This window comes from Nannobrachium achirus (genome assembly GCF_963921795.1).
Source record: "Nannobrachium achirus genome assembly, chromosome: 23".
Classification (NCBI taxonomy): domain Eukaryota; kingdom Metazoa; phylum Chordata; class Actinopteri; order Myctophiformes; family Myctophidae; genus Nannobrachium; species Nannobrachium achirus.
Window position 1 is genome coordinate 42,355,742 of NC_137830.1, and position 25,541 is coordinate 42,381,282.

Consider the following 25,541-nt stretch of genomic DNA (forward strand, 5'->3'; position numbering starts at 1 on the left):
CTCAAGGGGGTTCCAGTGGTCCCCAGCTAAATAATGACATTTTGTTGTCAGCCTAGTGATTAATGATGAAATCAATTTGGATTACAAGAGCAGCAATCAGTCACCGTCACAAACCCTACTGACAGAACTAACATTCAGGCACGTTTTTCTGCAAGTTGCAGGAGAAAGATTTTCATCTGTCGTTCATCTCTCCACATAAGAGAAGATATTTGTGAAGTGCAGCAGCAGAATCAAATCAGTTCAAAATAAATGGCAAATTTGAATTTGAATATTTCTATTAAAAAGAGAATGGCCGATGCACAAATAGAAAATAAAAGAAGATTGACTTGGATTAATAGCACTACATTTTACAAATTCAATTCATTTAGACACAATCAATATACAAACTAATGTATGCCTTCTGGTGTTCAATTAAAACAAAAATAAATGATATTAAATTCATTTTCAAATAGACGATTCATTAAAGATTCCATATCAAATAACCAATTATGGAAGTGATCACTACCATTGGCTTTTTCTATGAAACATGTCACTGATTGTCCACATTCTGGAAATGATGTCAGTTCAAAGTAAACCAAATAAACATTAAAGCTTTGAGGGTTTACTAGAGCTTAATTCATGCTCTGTATCCACCTGTTTCCGCGGGAGTTTACTGGAGATTATTTGGACCACACTTCCGGTTTAACAGCAGACATACAAGCTCACGCCGCGTCGCAGATGCAGCCCGTTGTGAGCTTGTAAATCACACTCGGCTGCGGCGCCGGAAGCTCGGTAACGTCTGCGCAATGCACTATGGGGCGTTGGAAACCTGTGGATACGTTGGTGTCAGGTGCTGAAAACAGTAGATCTTCAAGTGAGGCGGAGGTCAAACATTAAAAGCGTAATACAACAGTAATGATATTTATTTGTCACATCAACAAAACAGTTCATGCATAATATAAACATTTCATTTAGCTATTACGTGGTATTGCGCAATGCAGACTAAAAGGAAACAACCAAAATAAAATCCTCAGTGTTAATGTAAACTCTGACAGAGTACATTAGAGTACATCAGCGATCCATTTGGTTCCATTAGGCTAGTCTCTCAGAGTTAAATGAACACCCATGGATTTTACAACGTAGCCTACTTCTGTTACCCATTGAAGCAAATTAGCTGATGTAGCCGATAGCACTATCAATGAGTTGCTGGCCTAAACTTAAAATTGCTTTACTCAAAATGTTGATTATTTGTTTCTACTGATTAACAAAAATCATTCACATATGAAGGAAAAAAGAATATAGAGTAATATTTACAATAAGATTACAATTTGAGCTATTAGAGGAAACAGTGGTTATTATTTTTGAATAATAATGTTACCATAGTGTGTATAGACAACAAAATACTAAAAATATCTTTCTTACATTTAGGATTACAGCCATACTGTATCGTCATTATTTGTCTTGCATAATTGTTGAAATGCTATAGAATGCAAAGGAGAGTAACAATATGCCTGCTAATATCTGAAGAGGGCAACAACCTCATTAACAAATGACAGTTTCTATCAAAGAAATGAGAGATTCTGTATGTGCGCATCAGCTCAAAGACCACCCATGTCCACTCTGGCTTACTCCAGTTTCCGCAGGGCATTGCACAAAGTTCCCATCTCACCTGAAACACAAGACAAGACAAGAAAAAAGTGTATTTTTTTTTTGTATTTTTTTGCCTCCTGCCCAGAACATATATGTGAATTATTTATATTTATCAAATGCAACGAACATTGCCATGTGCTGTAAATTGAGTGCCAAGGACTTCCAATGGAATCAAGACTGTAAAAGGACTTATTGGGATGTTCCTATTGGACAGAATGCTTTTAGCCCTACCAGTGCTGTGCTACATGTTTTAAATGTGTCCACTGTACATGTGTGTAAATTCATTGTGCCAATAAAATAAAATAATCAAAAACATGTATTAATAGTGCCCACTTCTCCTACTAGTTAGGATGGGTAAATGCAGATGACAACATTCACGTACAAAGAACATATCAATTAAACTGGAGCTGTGAAATGTCTAAACCTGTAAAACATCAGTGTAGAAAAGGTACCTATTCAGGACTACAATTCCCATGAGCCAATTCCCCCAAAACCTTGTACCTGCCCTCATATAACCTGATCCATTCTACTCTTTCATACAATATGCTTGATGCCTTTGCAAACGGTGTTTTTGATGTATGTGACTATCTACGCGATTGACTATTTGTATTCGAAATGTTAGCGTATTTGTTATACAATACACTGAATTTCCCCCTTGGGATAATAAAGGTATCTATCTATCTATCAATACTTGTAACCATTAAGAAATGTTCTGTTCATGAAATGTTATATAGCCCTTAAAATTCCTTTTCAAAATCACTAACCCATATTAAGTAGATAAAGTCATGACTCAATTAAACAATCAATATATTTGTTTTATTAACCAGTATTGCACCTGAATAATTGTGGATTAATCTAACTGGACGTTTCCCCACATCAACCACATCATTCAATGTTATATGAGATACTTCAATGGTTTCCAGAGGAAATAAGCTTAGTCTTTTCATGGATCTCCTTTTAGTAGACCTTGTACCAGTGAACTGTACCGTCATGAAACTGTACCTTTTCCTATGCAAACTTCTAATAAAGTCTTCAATCAATCAAACCTGACCATTGTCCTAGTGGTTACTAAAGTTACTAAAAATACAGTTCTGTAGGGATGCATGGCTGAATGTGGCACATACTGTTAATGCTGTCAGCCAGGTTTCTAAGCTGTTGGGTGCTATCCAGGACTTCAATGCTTTGGGTGTATGGGTTGTAACGAACACTGAATGGTCTGGGGATGGTGGCTGCAAATTTCCTGGAGAGAGAGAGACATGTGCTTTAGTTATTAATGAACCACTTAAATGCTCGTCTTTAATAACATGCCTCAAATAGGGATGCCAGGTTGAAAGTGGTTAACTAATGTCTTATCTGTAAGTGACAGAAGACTGATTTCATATGAATTAAAAACAATTATTAAGAAAAAGATCACATGCTTGTGTGTAAGCTACTGTACCTGACTTTCTCTTTGGCGTCCTCAAAGGTCTCAGCAACAAAGTAAACAGGCTGGAACTCAGTGATTGGATATTTCTGGAGGCTGGTCTTCTCGGGGTCAAAGGGTAGGATTTGGGGCTTGTCTGTCAGGCAATACTAAAACAGAAAAGTAACTAGTAACTTTTTTTTGTTTTGTTTTTTGGCGTGTGTATCTTTCTTGCTGTAATTATAAAACTGAGTAAATGTACAAAAGTATTGGTATCAAAATGTACTCAAAGTTCCAAAAGTAGAAAGTACTCATTATGCAGAATGTCCCATTTAAAATAAAGAAATAAAAATCTTTTGAAAATCTACACACTCATAGATTGGCTATTTTCAAATGGCCGAAATGTAGCTATATGGTTGAAGTGGTTCATGTATGTTTTGTAATAATAATCAAAAACGAAAAAGTAACTAGCAACTAAAAGTTTTCAAATAATTGTGGTGCAGTACAATATTTGCCTTTGAGATGTAGCGGAGTAGAAGTAAACATATTGAAAATTGGAAACGCTCCAGTAAATTACAAATACCTCAAAATTGTACTTAAGCTTTACACCAGCGTTCTCAACCTTTTCAGGCTGCAACCCCCAAACTAATCACATTTTATCTGGGGACCACCCCACCCTGACGATCAAGAGTTATTGAGGCATTACATTTTGTATAACACGGTTCTATTGTGAAAATAGCAGATCTACATGCTCACAACGCCTCGCAACACGAGGCGTTGTGAGCATGTAGATCGGCTATTTTCACAATACTCCCATCAGACGCGACGCTAAACAGGAAGTGCAGTGTGAGTCGGGGGCTCAGCATGGGACACCACAGCTGATGCGGCCCGGCAGAGCGTACATCCTCTGCTGACAGAGGGTCTGATGTAACTCTGTGACATTAGGGAGATATGAATGTGTATCGTCTCCCCTGTGAACCACTAACCTACTCTCCAGTGACACACTTCACATCCAGGCTGAACCACTAACCCATTAGTTTTAATTTACTAACCCACTGCCTGTCTGTCTGACGCGACCTGGCGTTTGGCCCTAAGCTAGATGCAGAAAAGATATTCTCCATCTACGGTAGCTTAAAACCTAAATTTAACTCAAATCTTTGCTTCTGGGGGTCCCTGGAACAAAATATATTTAGATGGGGTGGCTGCGGCCAAATACGTTTTTTCAGAAAACTGTTAGGATTTAAAAGACATTTGTAGAATCGACTTAAATATATCAGTGGTTCTCAAACTTTGTCATGTCAAGGACCCCAAAAATGATATGTGTTTGGCCGCGGACCCCCATCTCAAAATATTTTGTTCCAGGGACCCCAGAAGCAAATCACTCTGAATTTGCGTATTGTATTAAGCTAGATGCAGAATAGATACATGCAACTCAGACCCGTTGGCAAACGCCAGGTCGCCTGTCTGACACCACGCATGATCAGTGGGTGGTGGAAAGTTACTAAATATACGGCATGTACTCAAGTACTGTCCTTAAAGGAGTGGTGACACCGGCCGAAATGTAACATTATGGTACAGTAGATCACGTGGTCTTTGTTGAAACGGTTTGGAAAGGGGGTGGAGCCGGCTGTTGCTGCCGACAGGCCCATCAACAGTAGCTGTATGGGCCTGTCGGCAGCAACACAGAGCCCCCAGTGATAGGCTGTTGATTGTACTGCATCATTTGATTGGATAATTTAACATGGGGGTACATGACATCATTAAAAAAAAATGCTAATTTGATACCCATAATTAGCTGTTTTGGCCGTGTCACGCCCCCTTTAAGTAGCATTTTGGTGCATTTTTACTTTACTGGAGTATTTCCAATTTTCAATACTTTTACTTCAGTTCCACCACATCTCAGAGGCAAATATTGTACTTTCACTCCACTATAATTATTTGAAACCTTTAGTCACTAGTTACTTTGGAAAACATACATCAACCACTTCAGCCATGGCTATTTGAAAATAGCTGATCTACAAGCTTGTGAGAGTGTAGATCTGTTATTTTCAAAGGATCTTTATCCACCTGTTTCTGCCAGAATTTACTTACACATCCATCCGGTTAACAGCAGACATACAAGCACGCGGAAATGCCGCACACCTTCTGCGTAATACAGGATGGGACGTTGGAAACTTGTGGATACATTTGCAAACATGTGAAATGGGATATTGTGCCAATGGATACCTTTACCTTTAAATAATACTTTTACTCAATTGCATTTTGAATACCGGACTTTTTCTTCATGGTGGTATTGATACTTTTACTCAAAATACAAAATGTGAGTATTTTTTCCACCACTGCGCATGATGAGCAACTATAGCCCCATTCCTACTTATACTCATATAGCGGCATGGCGCAGTGGCGTCAGTTCAGCAAAAGCTAAGGTATGGCAACATGACTGGTTTCTTGTGTGCAAGACACCAGTCATGTTGCCATACCTTAGCAACAGGCATGATTTTAAGAAGTACATTTGTTTACCCCCATGTAGCCAAGGTATGGGAGCTGGCAGCTGCCATACCTTGGCATACCCAATTGACGCCTCTGGCCTGGCGTGCCAAAAATAGCTGATGCACAAGCTCACAACTGATCTTGTAGATCGGCTATGTTCAGTGCACGAAACCGCTGTACTAGTCAGAGCATAAATTCATAATAATAATGATTAGCAACAAGATAAGACATTAAGCTACTGTAAGACTAAAAAGCATAAAGGGAGATTTGATTTAGGCCGGGGAAGGCTTTGAACGTAGCAAGGGTGGCTGGGGCGGCTTTGATGTGTGGTGGGAGTGAGTTCCAAAGGGAGGGGGCTGCAACTGAAAAAGCCCTGTCACCCCAGGTGCGTTTGTTTGTTTTGGGGATTTCCAGGAGGTTGGTTGGTATTACCAAATTAAGCATTAATTTGTGCAACTAGGCAAATCTGTGAGGAGCAAGAAGTACTGACACTGAATGCATTGACAAAAAGTGACACAATATCCGTACCGTATATCGCTCGTCCTCTATGGAATACATGGTTTCAGCGTACGTGCGACTACGATGACTAATATAAACACAGCAATCTCACCTGCAGCTCTCCAAATGATGACAGCAGTCCAGCACCATAGGCCTTTATCTCAGAGCCCTGCTTACACAGGCCAAACTCCACGGTGAACCAGTAGACCTAAAGGGAGAGTTGAGGACCAATCACTCAATCAATGATCCTGAAGTTTTGGAAATATGATTAGTGGTTATAGTATAAGGAAACCCATCAGACTCTTCTAATCAATGTCTACAGTACGGATAATTTGTTGAATATAATCAATACATTTACTCTACATGACAACAATAATAGCTAATTATGCCCAAGTATATGGTTATGTATTTATTACCTAAATCATATATGTAGTTATATTCTATTGAGTTGGTAATATTTATTTGTACATGGCGTTACTTACAGTTGCAATTTTCTCAATGTACTCATCAGGTGCACCGAGAGAAGCTAGACCAATTTCCTATATGGAAGAGAACATGGACACAGAATATCACATACAGTGAGAGGTATATACCTGCAGCTATGTACTGAGAAAGCATCTTAAAATCACACTTAAAGGCCGGATGACACTCAAAGAATTTTAACATTATGATACAGGAGTAGGTCACGTGGTCTTTCTCCAAACAGTCTGAAAAGGAGGCGGGGCCGTATCAGTTAGTAGTGAATGTATACTTCGTCCGTCGTGCGGTGCCGCGCACAACGTGATGCGTTGTTGTTAGCACGGCTATTTTCGAAAGCTATTACACATACACACACACACACACACACACACACACACACACACACATACAGGCTACACACACAGAGTGTATGAGCCATGGACCTCAGTCCTCCGGTGTGCTCCGGTGAGAAGGCAGGACATATGTCTGCTAAAAGGGCTCAGAGCTGCCGAGGAGGAGATCGCTGGACCCTCGTTCTAAGCTTGCTCCGGTGTCCCGGTCAGGTGCTCCAGTCAGGTTTAGGGGAAGAGACAGCAGGGTATGGCCGACAAAACCGTCTCAGGGACAGGGAGAAGCGTGTTGGACCCTCGTAACTAATCTCTGACACCTTTTTTGAAGAAGACTTGTATTTTTTTACCGGTATAACCACTGATTTTATAGCGAATGATGTATAATTTTTACCCCTAGAACTGATAGTTTTAAAATTGGTTTAGAAAGTCGGAAACACACCTCGGACAGCTTTTGTTGGGGCAGTTTCAAAAGATAATGATATGGATAATCGACTCCGCCCCTCCCCCCATATTAGCCCAATCAAATTAATTTATTTCAGTTACTGTACAGTACTACTTTCAGTACAGTAACTACAATAAATTAATTTGATTGGGTCATTTAACATGGGGGTACATGATTAGCTGTTTTGGCCATGTCACCCGACCTTCAACTAATAGAGAGCATGTAAACATCAAGTTTGCTTTAACAAGATTAATATGTAAGGGATGAAGGTGTTTATTTTCAAATAATGGTGTTATTATATACAGCAAGGGTCTTCAACAGGGGGTCCGGGACCCCTAGGGGGTCCTCAGAGTTACTACAGGGGGTCCTCCAAATCTTTGAGTGAACCCTATAGTGTCCATATTCTGAGAATTTTAGCAAAAAATAGAAGATCTACAAGCTCACAACGCCTCGCAGCGCGAGGCATTGTGAGCTTGTAGAGAGGCAGAGCTGTCTGTTCAGGAAATAACAGACTTCAAAATGATTTTATCGACCAATTAGAAAGGAGAACAACAAAGATGTGTAATAAATATAGTAGGCCTATACTGTGATGATAGCGTTTTGTAGATGTTTGGTTGTACCACAACGCAGACATTGCAAAACTCCTAGTCTAGCACTGTATGAACTTCAATTACCTGTGAGAACTGGGCAAAGCTGGGGTCAGCAAACAGAGGAACATGTCCCAGGAGTTCATGGCAAATATCCCTGCGAGTGAACACAGCATCAATGAGTTCATTCAGTCTCCTCATAATCACTCACATTATTGTTTTTCGTCACTGTCGGGCAGAAACCTTGTACCTCCAAGTTTCAAACGTGTACGTTTTTTTTCGTAAAGTAAAGCCCTGCTTTATCATACAAGACTGTCGCACAAGACTAGTGTAAATAGTTGGTCTACAAGCACACAACGCCTCGCATCGCGAGGCGTTGTGTGCTTGTAGATCGGCTATTTTCACTATTTTACATCATTTTTTAAATCATAAAAACAAAACGAACGGTTTTGGACATACAAGGTTTCCACCCGACAACAACGTTTTACTCCACAGGCCGACATGAGACATGAAACTCACGGCTCGGGTGTGTACATGGGCTGGGATCCGTGGCGGATGTACTGCGTGGAATGGAAGACGCGGAAGGCTAACCCGGCCAGGAAGTCCCGGGAAGACAGTAGGCCAGCCACAGGGCGCAGCCGGAAGCCTGTGCACGCTGCGATCGAAGGAGGGGAACAGAGAATGAAGGTGATTGTGTCATGCGGAGAGGGTAGGAAGTGGGCAACAAGGCAATAGGAAGTAGAGCATTTAGACAAGCCTTGCTTCCCACATTCACTGGTACACAGAGGGCACGCCTCCCCCTCTACATCTAAAAATGGAATGGAGGACATGACCACAACTAGATCTCATTCAGAGATCGCTGTGTGTAGTATAACCCATTGGTTCTCAAAGTTGAGCCGCTAGGGTCCAAAGTTGACCCGTTAGGGTCCATTTGGTTCAATTTGTACACTCTCAGAGTTGAATAAACATTGATTTTACAATATAAATTGGGATCTCAGAGATAGAAATGCCATTAAATGGGGGTCCGTAACCTAATGCATGTCAAATTGGGGTTACTTGAAATTAAATGGTATCACTGCTAGAGCTGTAAAAATCTTCTCTTATGGGGGTCACTGGCATATCTTTTCAAATAGGGGTCCACGGGCTAATACGTTTCAATTTGGGGTCTGGGGAACTCCAGGGGTCCTTGAGGGTCCCCAGCTAAATGAATGGTATTTGGTTAACAAATGCATTTGGTTCAATCTATAGACCTTTTTCCAGAGCCCTGCCGTGTAGTTGTGGTGTCGCTGTGCGAAGCGGTGCCGCTCGACACAGCAGTTATGGTTGCCGCTTTGAGAAATCGGTCTATAACATTGGTTCTGAACTCCAGTTCCAGGGGGTCCCCAGCTAAATGATAGTTAGGAACCAAATGGACCCGTTAGTTCCATTTGTCTTTGACATGAAAAGGTTTGAGAACCACTGGTCTATACACAGAGTTTATGAGGGTCTGTGGCCTAATGCATACCAAACTTGGGGTCCTTGAAATGAAAAAAGGTTTGGGAACCACTGGCTTACACTGCAGAAAGCGTGAGATGTCCTCCAACTGGGGGATGTTGTCCTGTCTGTAGCCACAGTACTGCTCCAGCAGAGGGAACACGCGGTTGTGTTCGCGGCAGGCGTGTGTTGGGTACAGAGTTTTCAGCTCCTTGAACACTGTGCCCCATGTGGCCTTCTCTTCTTCTGTGTACTCAACCTTGGGAATAACCTGGCCACTAGGACAAAGACAGAGGGTTAGAAACAACGCAGGCAATGCTTAATACCACATATTATTTATGTATGTCATTCTCTGCTACTCGTCAGCTTGCTGCAGCTCTCCACGGTACACAAAATGGTAGCTGTGGCGTCAGCATCGGATCTGATCAAGTGTCGAAATATAGGCTATCAATATAATAACTGTCACAGGGCAGCCCATGCCCTATACACTGATTGAGGACTCTCCTCTGCAGTGCTGGCACTCCTCTGTAGATTGAAGTGTAGCATTTTCTATTATTTTGGAAAGTATTATTTTGATTTTTGTTATTCAAGGCCTTCACTGTTAATTGAGCTGCATTGGACTGCCCTGCAGTGCTTCCCACCTTTTGGATTTTGGAGGTAAAATAAAAAAGTGAGTGAGTTGTCTGCTCTGTATAAATACAGAACATACAGAACATAGAGTTCAGTTAACCAAATGGAACTAAATGCACATGTACATGCAAGAATGCATGTACAGACAAGAGGGAGGTGGCAGTGGGCAGTTCATGGCATTAATTGTCACTATCCTACAGTTATGTACGGTACATGTGTGCCTTCTTGGTCTTGCGTTTCGTTGGGCTTGATGCTCTTTGTTGTTACCATGAATAATACCTCTCAATTACCCTCCCAACAGGGGGCCTTCGAATCAACCACTGCATTCCTATTATTTGTCCCCTTTTGTTTGCACTAGATTTCAATAGAAGGCAAAGCGTGGAAGCAATCAGAAGTGAAGACCCGGCACCCATTCTCACACAGAACAGAGCCATTAAAAAAAAGGTGAACGTTTCAGGCCACTGGGTCCAAGCCTCCCTGTGGCCTTCAAACAAATAGAGTGCCATGTGAGAAAGTTCAAGTTCAAGTAATCCAGTTAAAAGTGAAATTAACGGTCTGCATGGGCCGCTGGCGCAGCGGTCCAGGCTCAGCCTGACAGCATGTCGCGGGTTCGAGTCCCGATCCTGACGGCCTTTGCTACATGTCACTCCCCATCTCCCTCCCCCATTTCCTAAATGGGGGGAGGGAGATAAAAGTAATAAAAGGCATACAAGCCAAAAATAAATCTTTAAAAAAAAGAAAGAAAGAGTTAGAGACATCTAAAAGGGGAATTACTGTCTGTAGTTGTAGGCGATGTCAGCGAACTCCTTCCTGCGAGCTCTGTACACTGGATCTGTGAAGCCCTGGGCACAAACACAAAAGAAAGCCATGTTAGATCTTATGACCAGTATTTAGTTGCTCATAAGTAAATCAAAGAGTGGACGTCCTCTGCAGAGGAGGCTAAACCCCAGCATAACAGCATTATTCTCTCCCTCTTTAATAACAGCACCCAAATACATATTCAAATGAAGCCTTTGTAGAGTGTTTCTCGGGTTTATGATGAATACATTTTGCTTTAATGGCGGTGGCAAAAGGGAGCAATTATCTATAATTATAGGGGCTCATTTAAAGCGATGACATCAATTTGCGGGCCTGCATATCGTTTCCATTAGAATGGATTGATAGGCAGCGTGGGCCCTGTCATCTACACAGGTCTTTCATAAAAACACGTGAGTGTGAGTGGACAAACAAGAAAGCACGTGTTATAAATACAGCTAAACACACATGCTCACATACACAAGCACGGGACAGATAAACAGTAAAATCCTCAGTGTTCATAATATCCATTAGTAGCCCAGTTAGGTCCATTTGGTTACATTTGTAAACTCTGCGTTATATTTACCCAATAAGACCAGACCTTAGTTTTAACCATTATTTTATGCTTTAACTATTGAAAAATAGCAGATCTACAAGCTCACAGCGTGGCACCGAGTGCCACGCTGCCAGCTTGTAGATCTGCTATTTTTGAAAAACCGTGACAATTTGTGGAAGTCTTTGAGTATATTGACCTGATTCCCCCCCCCCCCCCCCCATCTCAAAATATTATGTATCAGGGACCCCCCAGAAGCAAATATTTGAGTTACAAATGTTCGCTTTAAAAAAGATATATTCAAAGATTTGCACAAATTGCCATGATTTAAAAAGAAAATAGCAGATCTACAAGCTCACAGCGTGACACTCGGTGCAGCGCTGTGAGCTTGTATATCTGCTATTTTTCAATAAGTATAAAATAATTCCATCTCTTAAATGGGTCAACATGAGGACTACTACAGAGACAGACAGTAAGGGGTGAGTGTCCTTACAGGGTGGTCAGAGTCCAGCTCGGAGCCGTAGCTCAGAATCTGGTTGGCGAAGCGATCCAGGTCCTGGATGTCGTTGGGAAACCACGGCACTGAGGAGCAACAAGAAATCACGTCAGCATTTGCTCATTAACTTAGATATTCACATTATGAATTTTCGTTATATTTTTGTATGTTTTCTACTCGTGTTTGACTGTGTGTTATGTCGGTTTATTTGTATGTTTTAAGAGCTGCTCTGCAACAAATGCCAATCAACTCTGTTGACATGGCAATAAAGTATTGAATCTTGAAAACGTATTTAAAAAGGAAAAAACATAAGCTTCCCTTAGATCAGGTAAATCAACTTAATATAAGTAAAATAGAAATACATCTTAAAGCTGCACGCCCTACCTAGGATTCAACCTGGGCTTCTCGCATGAGACCAAATTTCATTTCTCATCCAAAGGGCAATACCCACAGTTTTTGTTTTAGTTTTTTATGATGTATATTTTACTTTGCTTTTTCATTTTAAGACAGTGACAAAACTGGAGACAAAAAAACAAACAACAAACTAACTAAAATAACGACAAAACAAACAATACAGATGTCCCACAAAAAACAAGAGAAAGATCACGTAAAGACAATAAATAAAACAAAACAGAAAGGTATATCCATGTGCTACACACACGCAAGCATACTGCGATAAACACCGTGTACACAAACCTGTACGCACACATACCATTGTTTTGGGTTGAGATTGGCACATTTCCTGGGGCAATCTGCCCAGATCAAGCATGTCACACGTGTCTTCTTCCTCTTTTTTAGTAAAAAAAAAAAAGCATCTGCAATGTAGTGCATTTGAAACTACATTGCAGTGCACATCATGGGGTGATCACTGCTTGCCTCCTTTGAATTGTTTTATTTTTATTTTTGTTTATTTTCTTTTTATTTTGTTGCTGAGTGAGGTCAGCAGACAAAGTGACACGAGTGAGATGAAAAAACCTGAGTGAAATGTGCCAATGTGAACCAGAGACATTGGTACACACACCCAAACAAACTATACTAAGTACAATGTTTGCATTGCACATCTCGACCCAAAACTAAGCCTCACTCACTCAGTCCACAACATCTTACATTCAATATTGAACTGATGAGCTTAAGGCCATACTACTTATCAACCATTAGGTGACAACAACCATTGCAGATGTGCTAGTTACATTATATGAACATGCCATACAAACTGGTTAAAATAACAAACTGTATTCATTAAAATAACCCCCGGTCCACAACCCCCCAGTATAATTACCAGCAACAATAACATAGCTTATAAAAGAGTGTGTGACCCTAGAGGCACCGTTTATCAAAGTGAGAAAGAAAAATAAGTATATATAATATAACTGGTATTATACCTACTGTATAGTGTACACCAGAGGTCTTCAACAGGGGGTCCGAGACCCCTAGGGGGTCCTCAGAGTTACTACAGGGGGTCCTCCAAATCTTTGTGTGATAGAAACGTTTTTCTCCTTTTATATATTAATTACTTGAACCCTAGCGTCCATATTCTGAGAACATTAGCCAAAATTAGCAGATCAACAAGCTCACAACGCCTCGCGCTGCGAGGCGTTGTGAGCTTGTAGATCGGCTATTTTCGGCCGAGAGGTTTGGTGTAGGGGGGAAAAAGAGCAGACTAAGTACAGAGTGAAAGGTCATGTTTATTAAGTATTGACGGTTCAAGTGGTTAAATATCTGAAAACGCAAAATTGACATGAATCCAAAATACACTGATGATTGTGCTGTCAAAGGATGAAACTATTAAGGAATCTCTGAAAATGTGGGAGTCCCTGCTTCATCTCTCTCTCAACTAAGGGGTCCCTGGCCTGAAAACGTTGAAGACCCCTGGTGTACACAGTAAAGTCCTTAATGGTAATTTAACACTGTGAGAGCATGTACTCATTGTTTACATTTGTTCACTCTTGGAGTTATACCGGTACATGTATGAGGATTTGGCCGTGTAGATTAGATGGGGTTTTGAGCAGATTTATTGATAAAAGACTGACTTTGATATGGACGCAACCTTAAAATGTCTTCCATTCATTTGTCCGGCTGTCTGCTTATATCTCTGCCGCGGTGCCCCCTGACTTCTTTGTGTTAACGTACAGTAATAATTCAACACTAATGGAAACAAGTATAGCACAAATTAATATTGATGTGGATCATCTCGTGGGGGCTTTGCCCACGGGGGCTTTTGTGCCCCCGGAGAAGAAGATGAGACATTTTGACAGTGAGCAGAGCAGCGAGTGAGGGTCATCTGTTCCCTCGTGTGGATTTATGACGCTCAAAAACACTGGGGTGCAATCATTCATCTCCATTTGAGCCGTGTGGTCCAGCCCGGGGCCTGAGGGGGACAATATGCTCCTCCACAAACAGGCTATGCCCATAACAGACCATAAATATCCCCTCGTCCACTTGACCCTGACGGCGAGACCACATTGGCAACACTGGGGTCAAAGGACGTTCCTTGGTGGCCCTGTCTGTCTCAGCTGGCCGTGACCTTGGTATAGTGTCCCTTCGCCCAGGGGCGTCACAAGGGGGGGGGGGGGGGGGGGGAGTGGGACTGAGTTACTAGGGCCCAAGGTGGAGGGGCCTTAATTATTTAATGCTTTAGCTATTGAAAAATAGCAGATCTACAAGCTCATAGCACGGCACCGAGTGCTGCGCTGCGAGCTTGTAGATCTGCTATTTTTGAAAAGTCGTGAAAATGTTAAGCGAACATTGTAACTAAAATTTTGCTTCTGGGGGGTCCCTGGAACAAAATATTTTGAGATGGGGGTCCGTGGCCAAATACATATCATTTTGGGGGTCCTTGACATGAAAAAGTTTGAGCACCACTGACGTAGAAACATAGGTTTTTCAAAAAACCATAGAAGGATTTGATATATTCAGTCTTCTCACAATTTTTCAAAAATAGCAGATCGACAAGCTCGCAGCGCCGCACTCTGTGCCGCGCCGAGCTTGTATATCTGCTATTTGTCAATAGTTAAAGCACAAAATAACACGTGATAATGTGTTCCCAGTCTAAATGGGTTAAACATGAAGAACATTCATGGGGGGCCCGCCGTGAATCCTTGTACCCAGGGCCCAGAATTTGGTGCGACACCCCTGCCTTCGCCAGTCTAAGTCTGTCACAGTGAGGGGGCTGTTCTGCAGGGGGTGGAGCCGGGACACAGGGCTCCTCTGTTCCAGACGGGCCTGTTGGTCCTCAGTAACTAAACTAATGTCATTCTGGAAACAACTAATAAAGGGTCTGGGCCCAGACCATCAGTCTCAGCGGCGACGCTGGCTGTCCATTACTCTGTCTGGCTTGGGCAAATCATAAAACGCCAAACATTCGGTTCATTTGATGAATGAACTGTCTCCCTTATTTGTTACAACGGGGGTAAATGGATATTTAAAAAAAGCCTCCAGGGCAATGAATTTTGGGACCAAAATCAATAATTTGAGTCATAATTCAAGATACATGTTTTACATAATAGAATGAACAAGCATGACCAACCACCATCTTCATCAGGCCCTGTGGTATGGCTGCAACATCAATTATCTTCTATCAATTACAATAGAAAATAATCAAGAAGCGTCTTTTTTTTATAAAATAAAATGATAATAATTACATATCAACAAATCAGCGCAAAAATCTTCCAATTGATTGTTACGATTGACTAAATCAATTATTCTGGTTGACCACTTAAGCCCTACATTGTCATACTGTACAACGCTACTTGTATCTGTATGACAGATACAGATACTTGTAACTACTGACGATGCTTGACAACAGGCCTACATCTCATCATTCATTAGTTGAGTACCTGAGATGAATAACAGTCTAAGTCCATTTTTTTTTTAATATAGATATTTTTTGATTTACCAGACTGTAAACCACAAACTAGTCATTTTTAATCTGTTAAATTGTTAATGCACTCCCCCCTCATTTTGTTCTGAAAAATTGTCTGTTTTAATGTTATCTGCTCCCTTTGTCTGCTGAATATTGCTTGTACGGATTTATACTGTTGTTCCACAAACTGTTGGAAATATACTGTTTTTCCACTTTCCACAAGTATTATGTCTTATAATTCCTAATATATATGAGTTAAGTAAAAAAATCTAATTCAGCAAAATGAGGGGGGAGTGCATTAAGAATTTAACACATTAAAAACTTCTAGTTTGTGATTTACAGTCTGGTAAATAAAAAAAAACTATCTATATTCAAAATGTTAAAATATGGACTCAGTTGTTGAGACAATAGAAAAAAATCTCAGATGGTAAGTGGCCACTCAGGCCACTCGGGCCACTGCGGCTCTGTGTTTTCAACGGCCACATTGCAACATATTGTGGCCAGAGTCATTAGGAAATGGGCTACATCAACACCTCCAGCAGCTTGCAATAACTTAGAATCTTAAATGAAACAATTACAATTTATCTCACATTTCAACCATTTTGAGATGACCCTCAAACATGTGTGTAATAACTAAGCCATTTTAGGCACTCTTATACACAGACACACACACACATACACACCTGTATCCTTCTGTTTGTTGCGAGTGAGCTCATGTATACTGCCACTGATTTGTGCGCGCAGGGCAGTGATGACCTCATCCAGAACCTGGGAGCAGTTGGAGTCCACGCTGACATAGAACTCAAACTCCTCTTTGTTCTTCCGTGATGGACGGGACTCGATGTGCATCAAGTTGACGCCCTTCTCCTGACATTCACAAAACCAGACAAGACGACAGGACTGTAAGACATGAGTAGCTCTGGGAGGTGATCCTCTCTAATCTATTCTTAATTATTATCATCCCAAAAGGGAAATAACATCAACACATTTGTATTATAGCTAGCCTATGTGCAGTGAGATAGATAGAAAACACATTTGTTTTATTTAGAATGTGAATCAGCGTTACATCTGTATAATTATTGTTCATATAGTGGTCTACAACTACTGAAAGCTTTTCAAGCATTTATGAGAAAAAGAAACTAAACATATGGTGTGGTTTCTTAACCCTGTTTTTTTGGCATTATCAAAACGAAGCGGATAAAAGCGTCAAACTTTTTTTGAGGCTTCTTTAGGACCTAACGATGGATTTTAGCCTTGGATACCAAACTTTATTTTGAAAATTACACATAGAATTATCCATATCAAGTTGGGCTCCTATCGACTTTCTATACAGGAGGAAAATACCCAGAAAAGAAATCTGCTTTAAGTAGGATGTGAGGGGTCTAACTAGGGGTTTGTCATGATTCTGAATCCATTGCAAGCATTTGTTTTGCACAAAAAAACTTTCCTTGGGCTAGAAATAGCCCCCCAAAACACCCATAAAACTGTGAAAAGTGATGACTCATCACTAAACTATCATTTTGTTGGGCCATTTCTAGCCCAAGGAAAGTAACCCACTAATATAAACACTTTCAGTTGGAAGATCAGCAATATACAATTGGCTTTGTTTGACCACTAGAGGGCGATGTATACTTATTTAAGCACTGGCACACGACGTGGAGGCCACTATGCCCTGGGGTCAGAGCTCCTAGAACTCTCTCTCTCCGTTAAGTGATGGTGGGTCAGCCAGAATAGACTTGTACTGTAAAAGGATTCAGCACATCTTGGAGTGGTTTAGGGAATATCTGCGAAACTTCCAAATAAATCATCCTGTCGACATTCACGTATTTCTCATTCAGGAACATGAACACAAAACCGTGGGGATGTTTTCCAGATCTCTTTGCTTTGGACTCGGTTCTGCAGTCTACACGCGCGCACGCTTTCTTCATGTACACGGCTGCTGACAGGCGCTGACTGGGTGCCAGAAGTCATGGTCATCTTTAATGACTAATTATGATCAAAAATGTGTTTTTGTTTAGGTAACTTTGGGGAGGGAGAGGGAGTTCAGTATTCTCTCCCTGCCATAGGCCAAACAGAGAGGCGGGCCTGACGGCTGCAGACTCCACTCCATCCCTTTCCTTGCTTTTCTCCATCTGGTTCCCATTCCACCAACTATGGCTCTGTGGGGGCCACATGGGTCTGAAGTTTCACCCCCATATATTTAAATGTGCCCCAAGCCCCACCCCACAGTTGGCATCCCTTTGCCATTCTATCACGTGTTGTGCTATTATCTGTTCAGTGTCAGTGGGTTTACAGTTTGTTGCATTTCTGTGAATGCTACACTATTTCGGCATTGAATGTACTTTGAATGAGAGCGCACGATCATCAGAAAAACTGGAATTCCTCTACAAGGAATAGAGGACAGATGAAGTCATGCAAAGTTTCTAACTTGTACAGTAACATCGGAGGTCTCTGTTATAACGTTGCTTTCGGTTCTATAACAGTGTTTGTGACCTATGGTGCATGGTCAAGCTTATCTAAGCCAATAGTCAATGCTGGGCCTTAACCTCTTGAACCCCATTGCCCCCGCCGGCAGGGGCAATAGGTGTTGATCTCTGAACAGCTGTCAATAAATGTCAATAAATCAATAGAGACCAAATCAAACTACAATTTCATTGTTGATTATTTTTTTTACAATTTGTTAAGAGACATTATTTCATGTTTTACAATTTTCAGGGGTTAGCTGACATTTGGTGAGTCAAGAGTAGCCACAATCATTGTAGTTTTGTGTCCACAACTGTTCCAATTTGGGCATACATTTTAGGCGGATTTTTCCCCTGGACCCCCCTGGGGCTTCAGAGGTAAGCTGTAATCCGTAGGTTTTATGTCCTCTCCCGGGATAAGAATGTCCCACAAGGGAGATCAAACTCCCTTGCTGCTCATACTTGCTTGGCTGAGTTATGATATTGAGTTTACGTGCTTCAGGGCTACTTGTCAACCTTTTTCCAGAGCGCTGCCGTGTAACTGCGGTGTCGGCGCTATGATGACACAGGAGTGGATTTTCACTCCCTTCCCATCCCACTCCCACAGTAAAAAATCCTGTCCCGTCCGAATGCCGGGCCAGAGTAAAAAAAGATAATCCCATCCTGTCCCGCTCCCGTTACAATGACTCCCGCTCCCATCTCACTCCAACTCAAAATGACTTCCGCTCCCATCCCACTCCCATTTCTTGTCTTTTTTTTTTTTTTTGGGGGGGGGGTGTTGATTGAATGAATTAAAATGTATGATCTCCCCTTCGTCACACAGATTCTTTTTTATTAAATAAAAACTGGTCTGTCCTGCTCCCGTCCACTTTTCATTCCCGTCCCATAACAAAACTGCGCTTGACACCGCAGTTATGGTTCCCGATGTCTCAGAGCGGCAACCATAACTGCAGTGTCAAGCGGCACCGCTTCGCACAGCGACAACACAGCTACATGGCAGCGCTCTAGAAAAAGGTCTATACCGTAGGTGTCCCACCCGACGCCAGGGTCTAAATCGTAGGGGAACCACATTCAACCCGCTGAAAATGTACTAGGAACTAGTCATATTGTATTAACAAACTCTATAAAGTTTGGTTAAAATAATCAAAGATATTCAATACAACTACAAAAATCTACACATTTAAGTTACAAATTCATGTCTGGGTGGCTCAGTCGGTAGAGCTCTCGCCTTTGGACCACAAGGTCATGGGTTCAATCCTGGGCACCACCAACTCAGTGTATGAGTAGCACGGCTTGGGGGCGGCAAGTCGCGCGGCAAGTAATGGGAGCTGACGTTAAGTGTGGCGCTCCACCTCAGCAATCCATCTCCCAGGGGTCTAGCGCATTGTAACGGGGACAGAGTCCTGCGTGTTACTGGCTGATACCCACAATAAGCCACTCCCGACCTACTTTGAGAAACAAAAAACTGTTCTTGAGTTGAGTACTTTGTCTACCACTGGTCATGATACGCATAGAGAAGGTAGGAACCCACTCCTCACATGACGACCACACTGCCACGTCACATGACCTTGAGCTCCACAGTGGCTCTGAACTGTATAGTGGTTATAGAATGTTAGGCTGTGACCTAATATGACCCCATGAGTCATAAATACCTAGATTATGCATTCTTTCCAAATCCATAATTTCAGCCTGAAATAGTGTTGCCTATCATTAGCTTCAGAGCATAATTGCTGACGTCATATTTCTAAGGTTATCAGGAAAGAAGAGATACAAAATGTATTTCTGCCTATAAGTAATCTAGGTGATTTAAGTAATCATGAATATAAAGTTATGTTTATAAGCCTTTATTTATACCTCTACAATTCAAACACAACGAAGCAGCATTGTTAAGCAAGTAGAGTTAGGCAGAAATGTCAATTTGGCCAAAATAATTACTTTGGCAATTATGCTATGAGGCTAACGGCTATCAATTCTGGTATTCAAAATTGGATGCAAATCCCGCCACCTCTTCTTTTTTTCCTTTCCTTTTTTGGAAACAACAAAAATGACAGAACTTGTACAACCACAAATTTCACCCACTGTTTTAAACCCATAAATCTGCTTTGTGACACTAAAAGGGATTCTGGTTCTGATTCTTGAAACAGTTACGTTGTCGGTTGGCGGTTGCTGTGTGTGAGAGACTCTTGTAAGAGCCTAGAATTCCTTGCTACACCCCATACGTTTTTTGGGGGAGAGGGTGTGCTAATGGTTTTTGAGGCTAGATTATGTGTTTTATAGAAAAGTTGGAGAGGGGAGCAGAGTGACTGTGCAGAAGAGAGGGGGGTGAGAGGCGGGGGAGGAGCAGGGGGTGGATCGGAGGAGAGAGAGCTCATAGGTTCAGAGAGGATTCTCGTGTTTACCACCACAACTGAATAGAGAGCAGTATTTAGATGCTTGGTTGGTATTGATTAAAGCCATTCTCCCACATCTCCACCCCCTATAAAACAGTTTCATAACTGGGTTTTCATAACTGGGTTCTTGTTACATTTGACTGCGTCTTTGTTTTTCTGTTGGTTTGTCAAAATGTGTAAAGATTCCACTGTTACACATGTTTCTCCTGCAGGGACATCAAACTCGAACTTTGATATTGCTGCTTTTTTTGAAGGCTAAATGCCAGTGTTGACTTCATGCAGTGGTGCACGTAGTCAGGTAAAGTAAATAAAAAAACTACGCAAAAAAACACTGTGTACCCTGGCTGCCTTTTCTTCTTGGCAATTTGGCAAATCACAAATGGACATTCACTCCCCTGCCAGAAACACGGGGGACATGCGATATGCAGCCCAATTATTGATCATGCACATGGAATAGCAGACCTTGGCTGTGCCAGAGAACCAAAGAGCCGCCAGCCATCTGTGAAAGTGGTTCAAGGTTCAAGTTTGTACTTTATTGTTACATCTTGTGTACAGGTACATACGAGTAAAACTTATTTTTGTTTGGCTTCCTTTAGACAAAGATGAAAGAGACGGATGTTATTATCGCACACACTGCGTTATGAATCTTTAAACAAAGGGGTCAACATTTTCATATCAAGGGCCCCCAAATTGGCCTCTGAGCCAATCTGACAAGATGTTGTGTAAATGATCAAAATTATACATCGAAAATAGACAATCTACAAGTTGCACTGTTACATATGTGTTGTGAGCTTGTAGATCTCCTATTTTCGAATAGCGACTTCCATTAAATATTTTTCTGGGGACCCTTGCAACCCCCTTAAGGACCTTTGCGGTCCCCGGACCCCATTTTGAAAATCAATGGTATAGTTAAATGGGCTTGTGCTCGTTAAAATCTCATCATATGCTGTATGTTACACTTCTGAATTTATTTAAGCCTTTAGGACTTTTTTTATTTTTTTATTTTTTTTATACAATTTTTATCCCACAATTTTGTAACCCATTTTCACCCAGTGCCTATTGCCTATGTAATCCTGGGCTCTGCTCTCCCTCTGCCACGCCTGGGGAGATAACGGACAAACCTCATGCTTCCTTCAATGCATGGGTAGTCCAAGTTGTTTCTTTTCACCTGACAGGGGGGATTTCCCTGGGATGGACGTAGCATGTGGAAGGAACACGTTATTCCAACCAGTTCCTTTCCCCTTCATGAGGCGCCCCGGCTGGCCAGGGGGAGGCATTATCGAGACCAGGATTACTGCATGTTTTTGTGAGGGTATCAACCCTAGGAGACATGGGAAGAACATGCAAACTCCACATAGAAAGGCCCTATTGCCAACCCCACCTAGGGTGTGGGCACTGATGATGCGGAGGGAGGAACACGCCCACAGCGTCCCCCAGAGGGAATCGAAGCCAGGACCTTCTAGCTGTGAGGCGAAGCGCTAACCACTTCGCCACCGTGCCCCCTAAGTCCTTTAGGACTTAAAGTCTCTACAGTAAACAACATACTGGAAAGAATTAAATGCAATAGCTAATCATATTGCTATATACCAGTAGGTCATTCCCTAGTAATGTACCGTATGTAAAACATTGCGCAAATGGTGATTGTGAAATGTGAAAACCCTTTGTTTCTCATAATGATGTACACACAGTACTTTGATGTACTGTACCTGACGGTTAACCACTTAAACTCCAGACTCATTATGTCTTCATTAAAGAATATATTATCTGCAGTTGTTCTTTACCATATAACACACAGATCCCTTGGCTTGATCTCAACTATAGTATACCCTATACGTCGATCACCTATCTTCGCCAAATGTTAGTTAATGTTAATGTTGTTAACTTTGTTGATGCTACAACATTAATAATATGTTGGGAGATTAATGTAAAGTAATCATTAGTGAAAACCTGGAGGCCTTTCAATAATATACTGTACATATTATTATTTAGTAATATAGTAATTATAACATGACAATATGTGCTAAAGAGTTGAAGAAGTAGTTATAATTAATGGAGATAGAACCAAATACAGTTCTACTTGCAGAAACTGTTATTGATTCATGTAACGCTTCTAATGAATTAACATATTACTTCTTCTTAATGACTCCAACAAACCCAGATCTGGTTTTGTAGAGCAGGAGCTGGTCCCAGGTCTACAGAGAACAGTGCACCTTTGCTTGCTCATTTACTGTCTGGCTTCAAGTCCTTGACCATCCCAGAAGGATGACCATGCAGCGGCATATCACCTGAGACTAAACCAGACCAGGCTCCCATATGCAATGTGTTACATAGCTTTTAAAGTTCTGCATGGTCTTGGGGTGAGGGGCAATGAGAAGCCTTAGCTGTCACTTTCATGCGAAGCAGGGTTGCTGCTGACAAATGGCAGGTAGTGAACTTCTCGTATGTAAGACATTAGCACTGACAAGTGGCTAAAGATAAATACGTTCCTGAGAAACACGAGTTGTGAGAATCTTCACTGAAAGACAATTTCCTTTTCTTTTTTCCTCTTTCTTTTCTTTTCGTTTCTTTTTACAGAAGAAAAGCTCTGAAAATGAGAAAATGGAAGAGGTGGTAGACCAGTTTTGGTGATTTCATGAGTGTGTGTGCGTGTGTTTGTGCGTTTGCGTGTGCATGTGTGTGTGGAGGGGGGAGGTACCTCAAAGAGCCTAAGCGCCTTGGCCAGGGCTCCGACCTCCTCTTTCAGGGAGAAGATGCAGGTCAGAACTCCTGACTTGGTGTGAGTCTCTTCCTCCAGGTACATGGAGCCCCTTCTCGGCTGCAGCGCATGAACAAAACAGCAGTGAATGCAGTTATAGCTAGAACACATTGTACACAGTTTGAAACGTAATTCCTGAGTCTGAACTCTCAGAGCGTATAGAGACGGTCCGGTAAAGAAATGTGCATATTGGTATATCCTACGTCTTGGAACTGGAAGTTCACTTTGAGCCTTGGCTCGCCCAGTCTATGTCTCAAACCGTCCCTGATCACTCATCTAATAAGCTATCTGAGCAGCCATCTGCTGGGTGAATGCATAAAAGTAACGTCCTCTGCCCCTGGTATCCCTACTCCAAAATAATACATAATAATACATACGGTATCCTGCCAATGAAATGTTGTGAAGTCCCTGCCAAAGGTGTATTTTCAATAGAACCGCTCATACCCAGAAGGTCCACGATAATGCACTGTTTATTAAAAGTGCAGTCCTGAGCTGTATGTATATCTCTTTAGCTATCTTGCTGTTTCTTTTTCGGCTCACCTCTATGAACTCAGACACCTGTTCACTCCACACCTTTACAGCAGTATGGCCATTCCATATTCTCTATACCAGTGCATGGTTCCCAAACTAGAGAAAAAAGCAGATCTACAAGCACACAGCGTGTCGCTTCGCGCCGCGTTGCGAGCTTGTAGATCGGCTGTTTTCACTACTTCTTAATTATTTTTTTATATGTTTATGGAATATCTTCGATTTATTATATGTATATATATATATATATATATATATATATATATATATATATATAGATCAAATAACTGATGTACTTGTGATCTTAATTATGCAGTATTACTTTATTTTGTTTATTTGTTTTTGTGTCAGCTTGTTGGCACTGGGAAAAGAAGAAAAAAGAAAATGTATTCGAAAAAGAAAATGTTATGTAATTGTGTCTGAATAATCCCGTAAGGGATGGGCTGCGAAAGGCAGCCAGACACGAAAATAAAATCATTCATTCATTCATTCATATATATATATATATATATATATAGTTTTTTTAAATGTAGGAAAAGAAAGTTTTTACTCAAGTCGTGACCCATAAAAATGGATCATGACTCACTGTTTGGTAAACGGTGCCCTACATTGACATACAGTATGTCAATAAGAGACCCTAGAGTCCTTAAATATCACTGGATCGGGGTCATCAGCCAAAGGGGGCCTTTAAATCAACACGGTTACAACACTGGAAAATCCTGAGTGTAACTGCAACTGGTTAACCACACCACGATATTACTGTGGTGAACAAGGGCATTCTGGGACCTGCAGTGATCCTGTTTGATTACCGTACTTTTTCTTTGATCCTGTGACTGTGTGTGTGTGTTTATTTATGTCCATGTCAGAGCCTCATGTGTGCACTCAGATCCTCTGTGTGTGTGCGTGCCGTGCACACATAAGTGTTCTAACTGCATGGAATGTCTGAATTTAGAACCCATGACAATCTGCACTTCATGTTGCCCTCGCAACCTTTAACCTTTTCTCTCTAAGCTCCCCTCATGGCCTCTCACCTTCATACCATTCTTTTATTTATTGTTTGTTTGTTTAATGTTTTTTTTTTATGTGATTGAACAGAAAGTGTATATTTCTCCAAAAACATTCACAAATATCTGGGAACATCTCAAAGAAAGAAATAATGTATTCCTTCTCAGCTGTATAAGTTTATTACATAGTATTACATATGATCTCCCTCCTCACAGTTTGTATAGTTTAGGGCATGGTAATATTATCCTTGCCCATTATTACTTCATAGCCTATAGGCCTAATTCTATCTATTTTAAAATATATATATTTAAATATTTTCTTTTTTTAACACTGCTTTTGTCTTCTGATGACAATGTAGAATATTCTAGTAGTGTTAAATTGAATGACAAAAATTGATTTCACAAAATAAAGCTAAAGCATGATCAGCCTTTTCCTTGTTTTTTTGTAAGCTAATGTCAATTAGTCTACTTAAGTTTGACTTCATTCAGCATATCCACAAAATAAACACAGATTTTCCCACAATGGTGCAATATCTAAATCGTTTAAATAGGTCTGGAAAAAAATATAAATATAGATATGTACCCTTCTGCCTTCGTCCTCTGCTGGCTCTGCATCATGCTTGTCTTGGTGGTCTCCGTTGATTCTCTTGTATGCTGCGTCCATCCTCTGGTGTGTTCTATGGGGGCACAGGTACAGATCTATTGATGCTGGACTGTCTGGCGGTGAGAACTGTTA

General features: G+C 41.2%; 1 protein-coding gene across 1 annotated transcript; it reads right to left on the bottom strand.

The window, feature by feature from the left end:
- Positions 1 to 884: 884 nt before the first annotated feature.
- Positions 885 to 25,541, bottom strand: pah (phenylalanine hydroxylase). The gene is made up of 13 exons (XM_080754748.1): positions 25,389 to 25,541; positions 23,214 to 23,333; positions 16,350 to 16,533; positions 11,802 to 11,890; positions 10,735 to 10,802; positions 9,412 to 9,608; positions 8,377 to 8,512; positions 7,945 to 8,014; positions 6,502 to 6,558; positions 6,132 to 6,227; positions 3,068 to 3,201; positions 2,754 to 2,869; positions 885 to 1,648 (listed from the first exon to the last, which is right to left on the bottom strand). Exons 1-13 carry the CDS (start codon positions 25,467 to 25,469, stop codon positions 1,605 to 1,607), a joined length of 1,392 nt encoding a protein of 463 aa, XP_080610874.1. The 5' UTR covers positions 25,470 to 25,541; the 3' UTR covers positions 885 to 1,604.

Coding starts and splice junctions, on each gene's coding strand:
- pah (XM_080754748.1), bottom strand. CDS start 25,469: ATGGACGCAGCATACAAGAGAATCAACGGAGACCACCAAGACAAGCAT. Junction 2,870..3,067: donor GACGCCAAAGAGAAAGTCAG/GTACAGTAGCTT, acceptor CTCTCTCTCCAG/GAAATTTGCAGCCACCATCC. Junction 1,649..2,753: donor CCTGGCTGACAGCATTAACA/GTATGTGCCACA, acceptor CTTGTGTTTCAG/GTGAGATGGGAACTTTGTGC.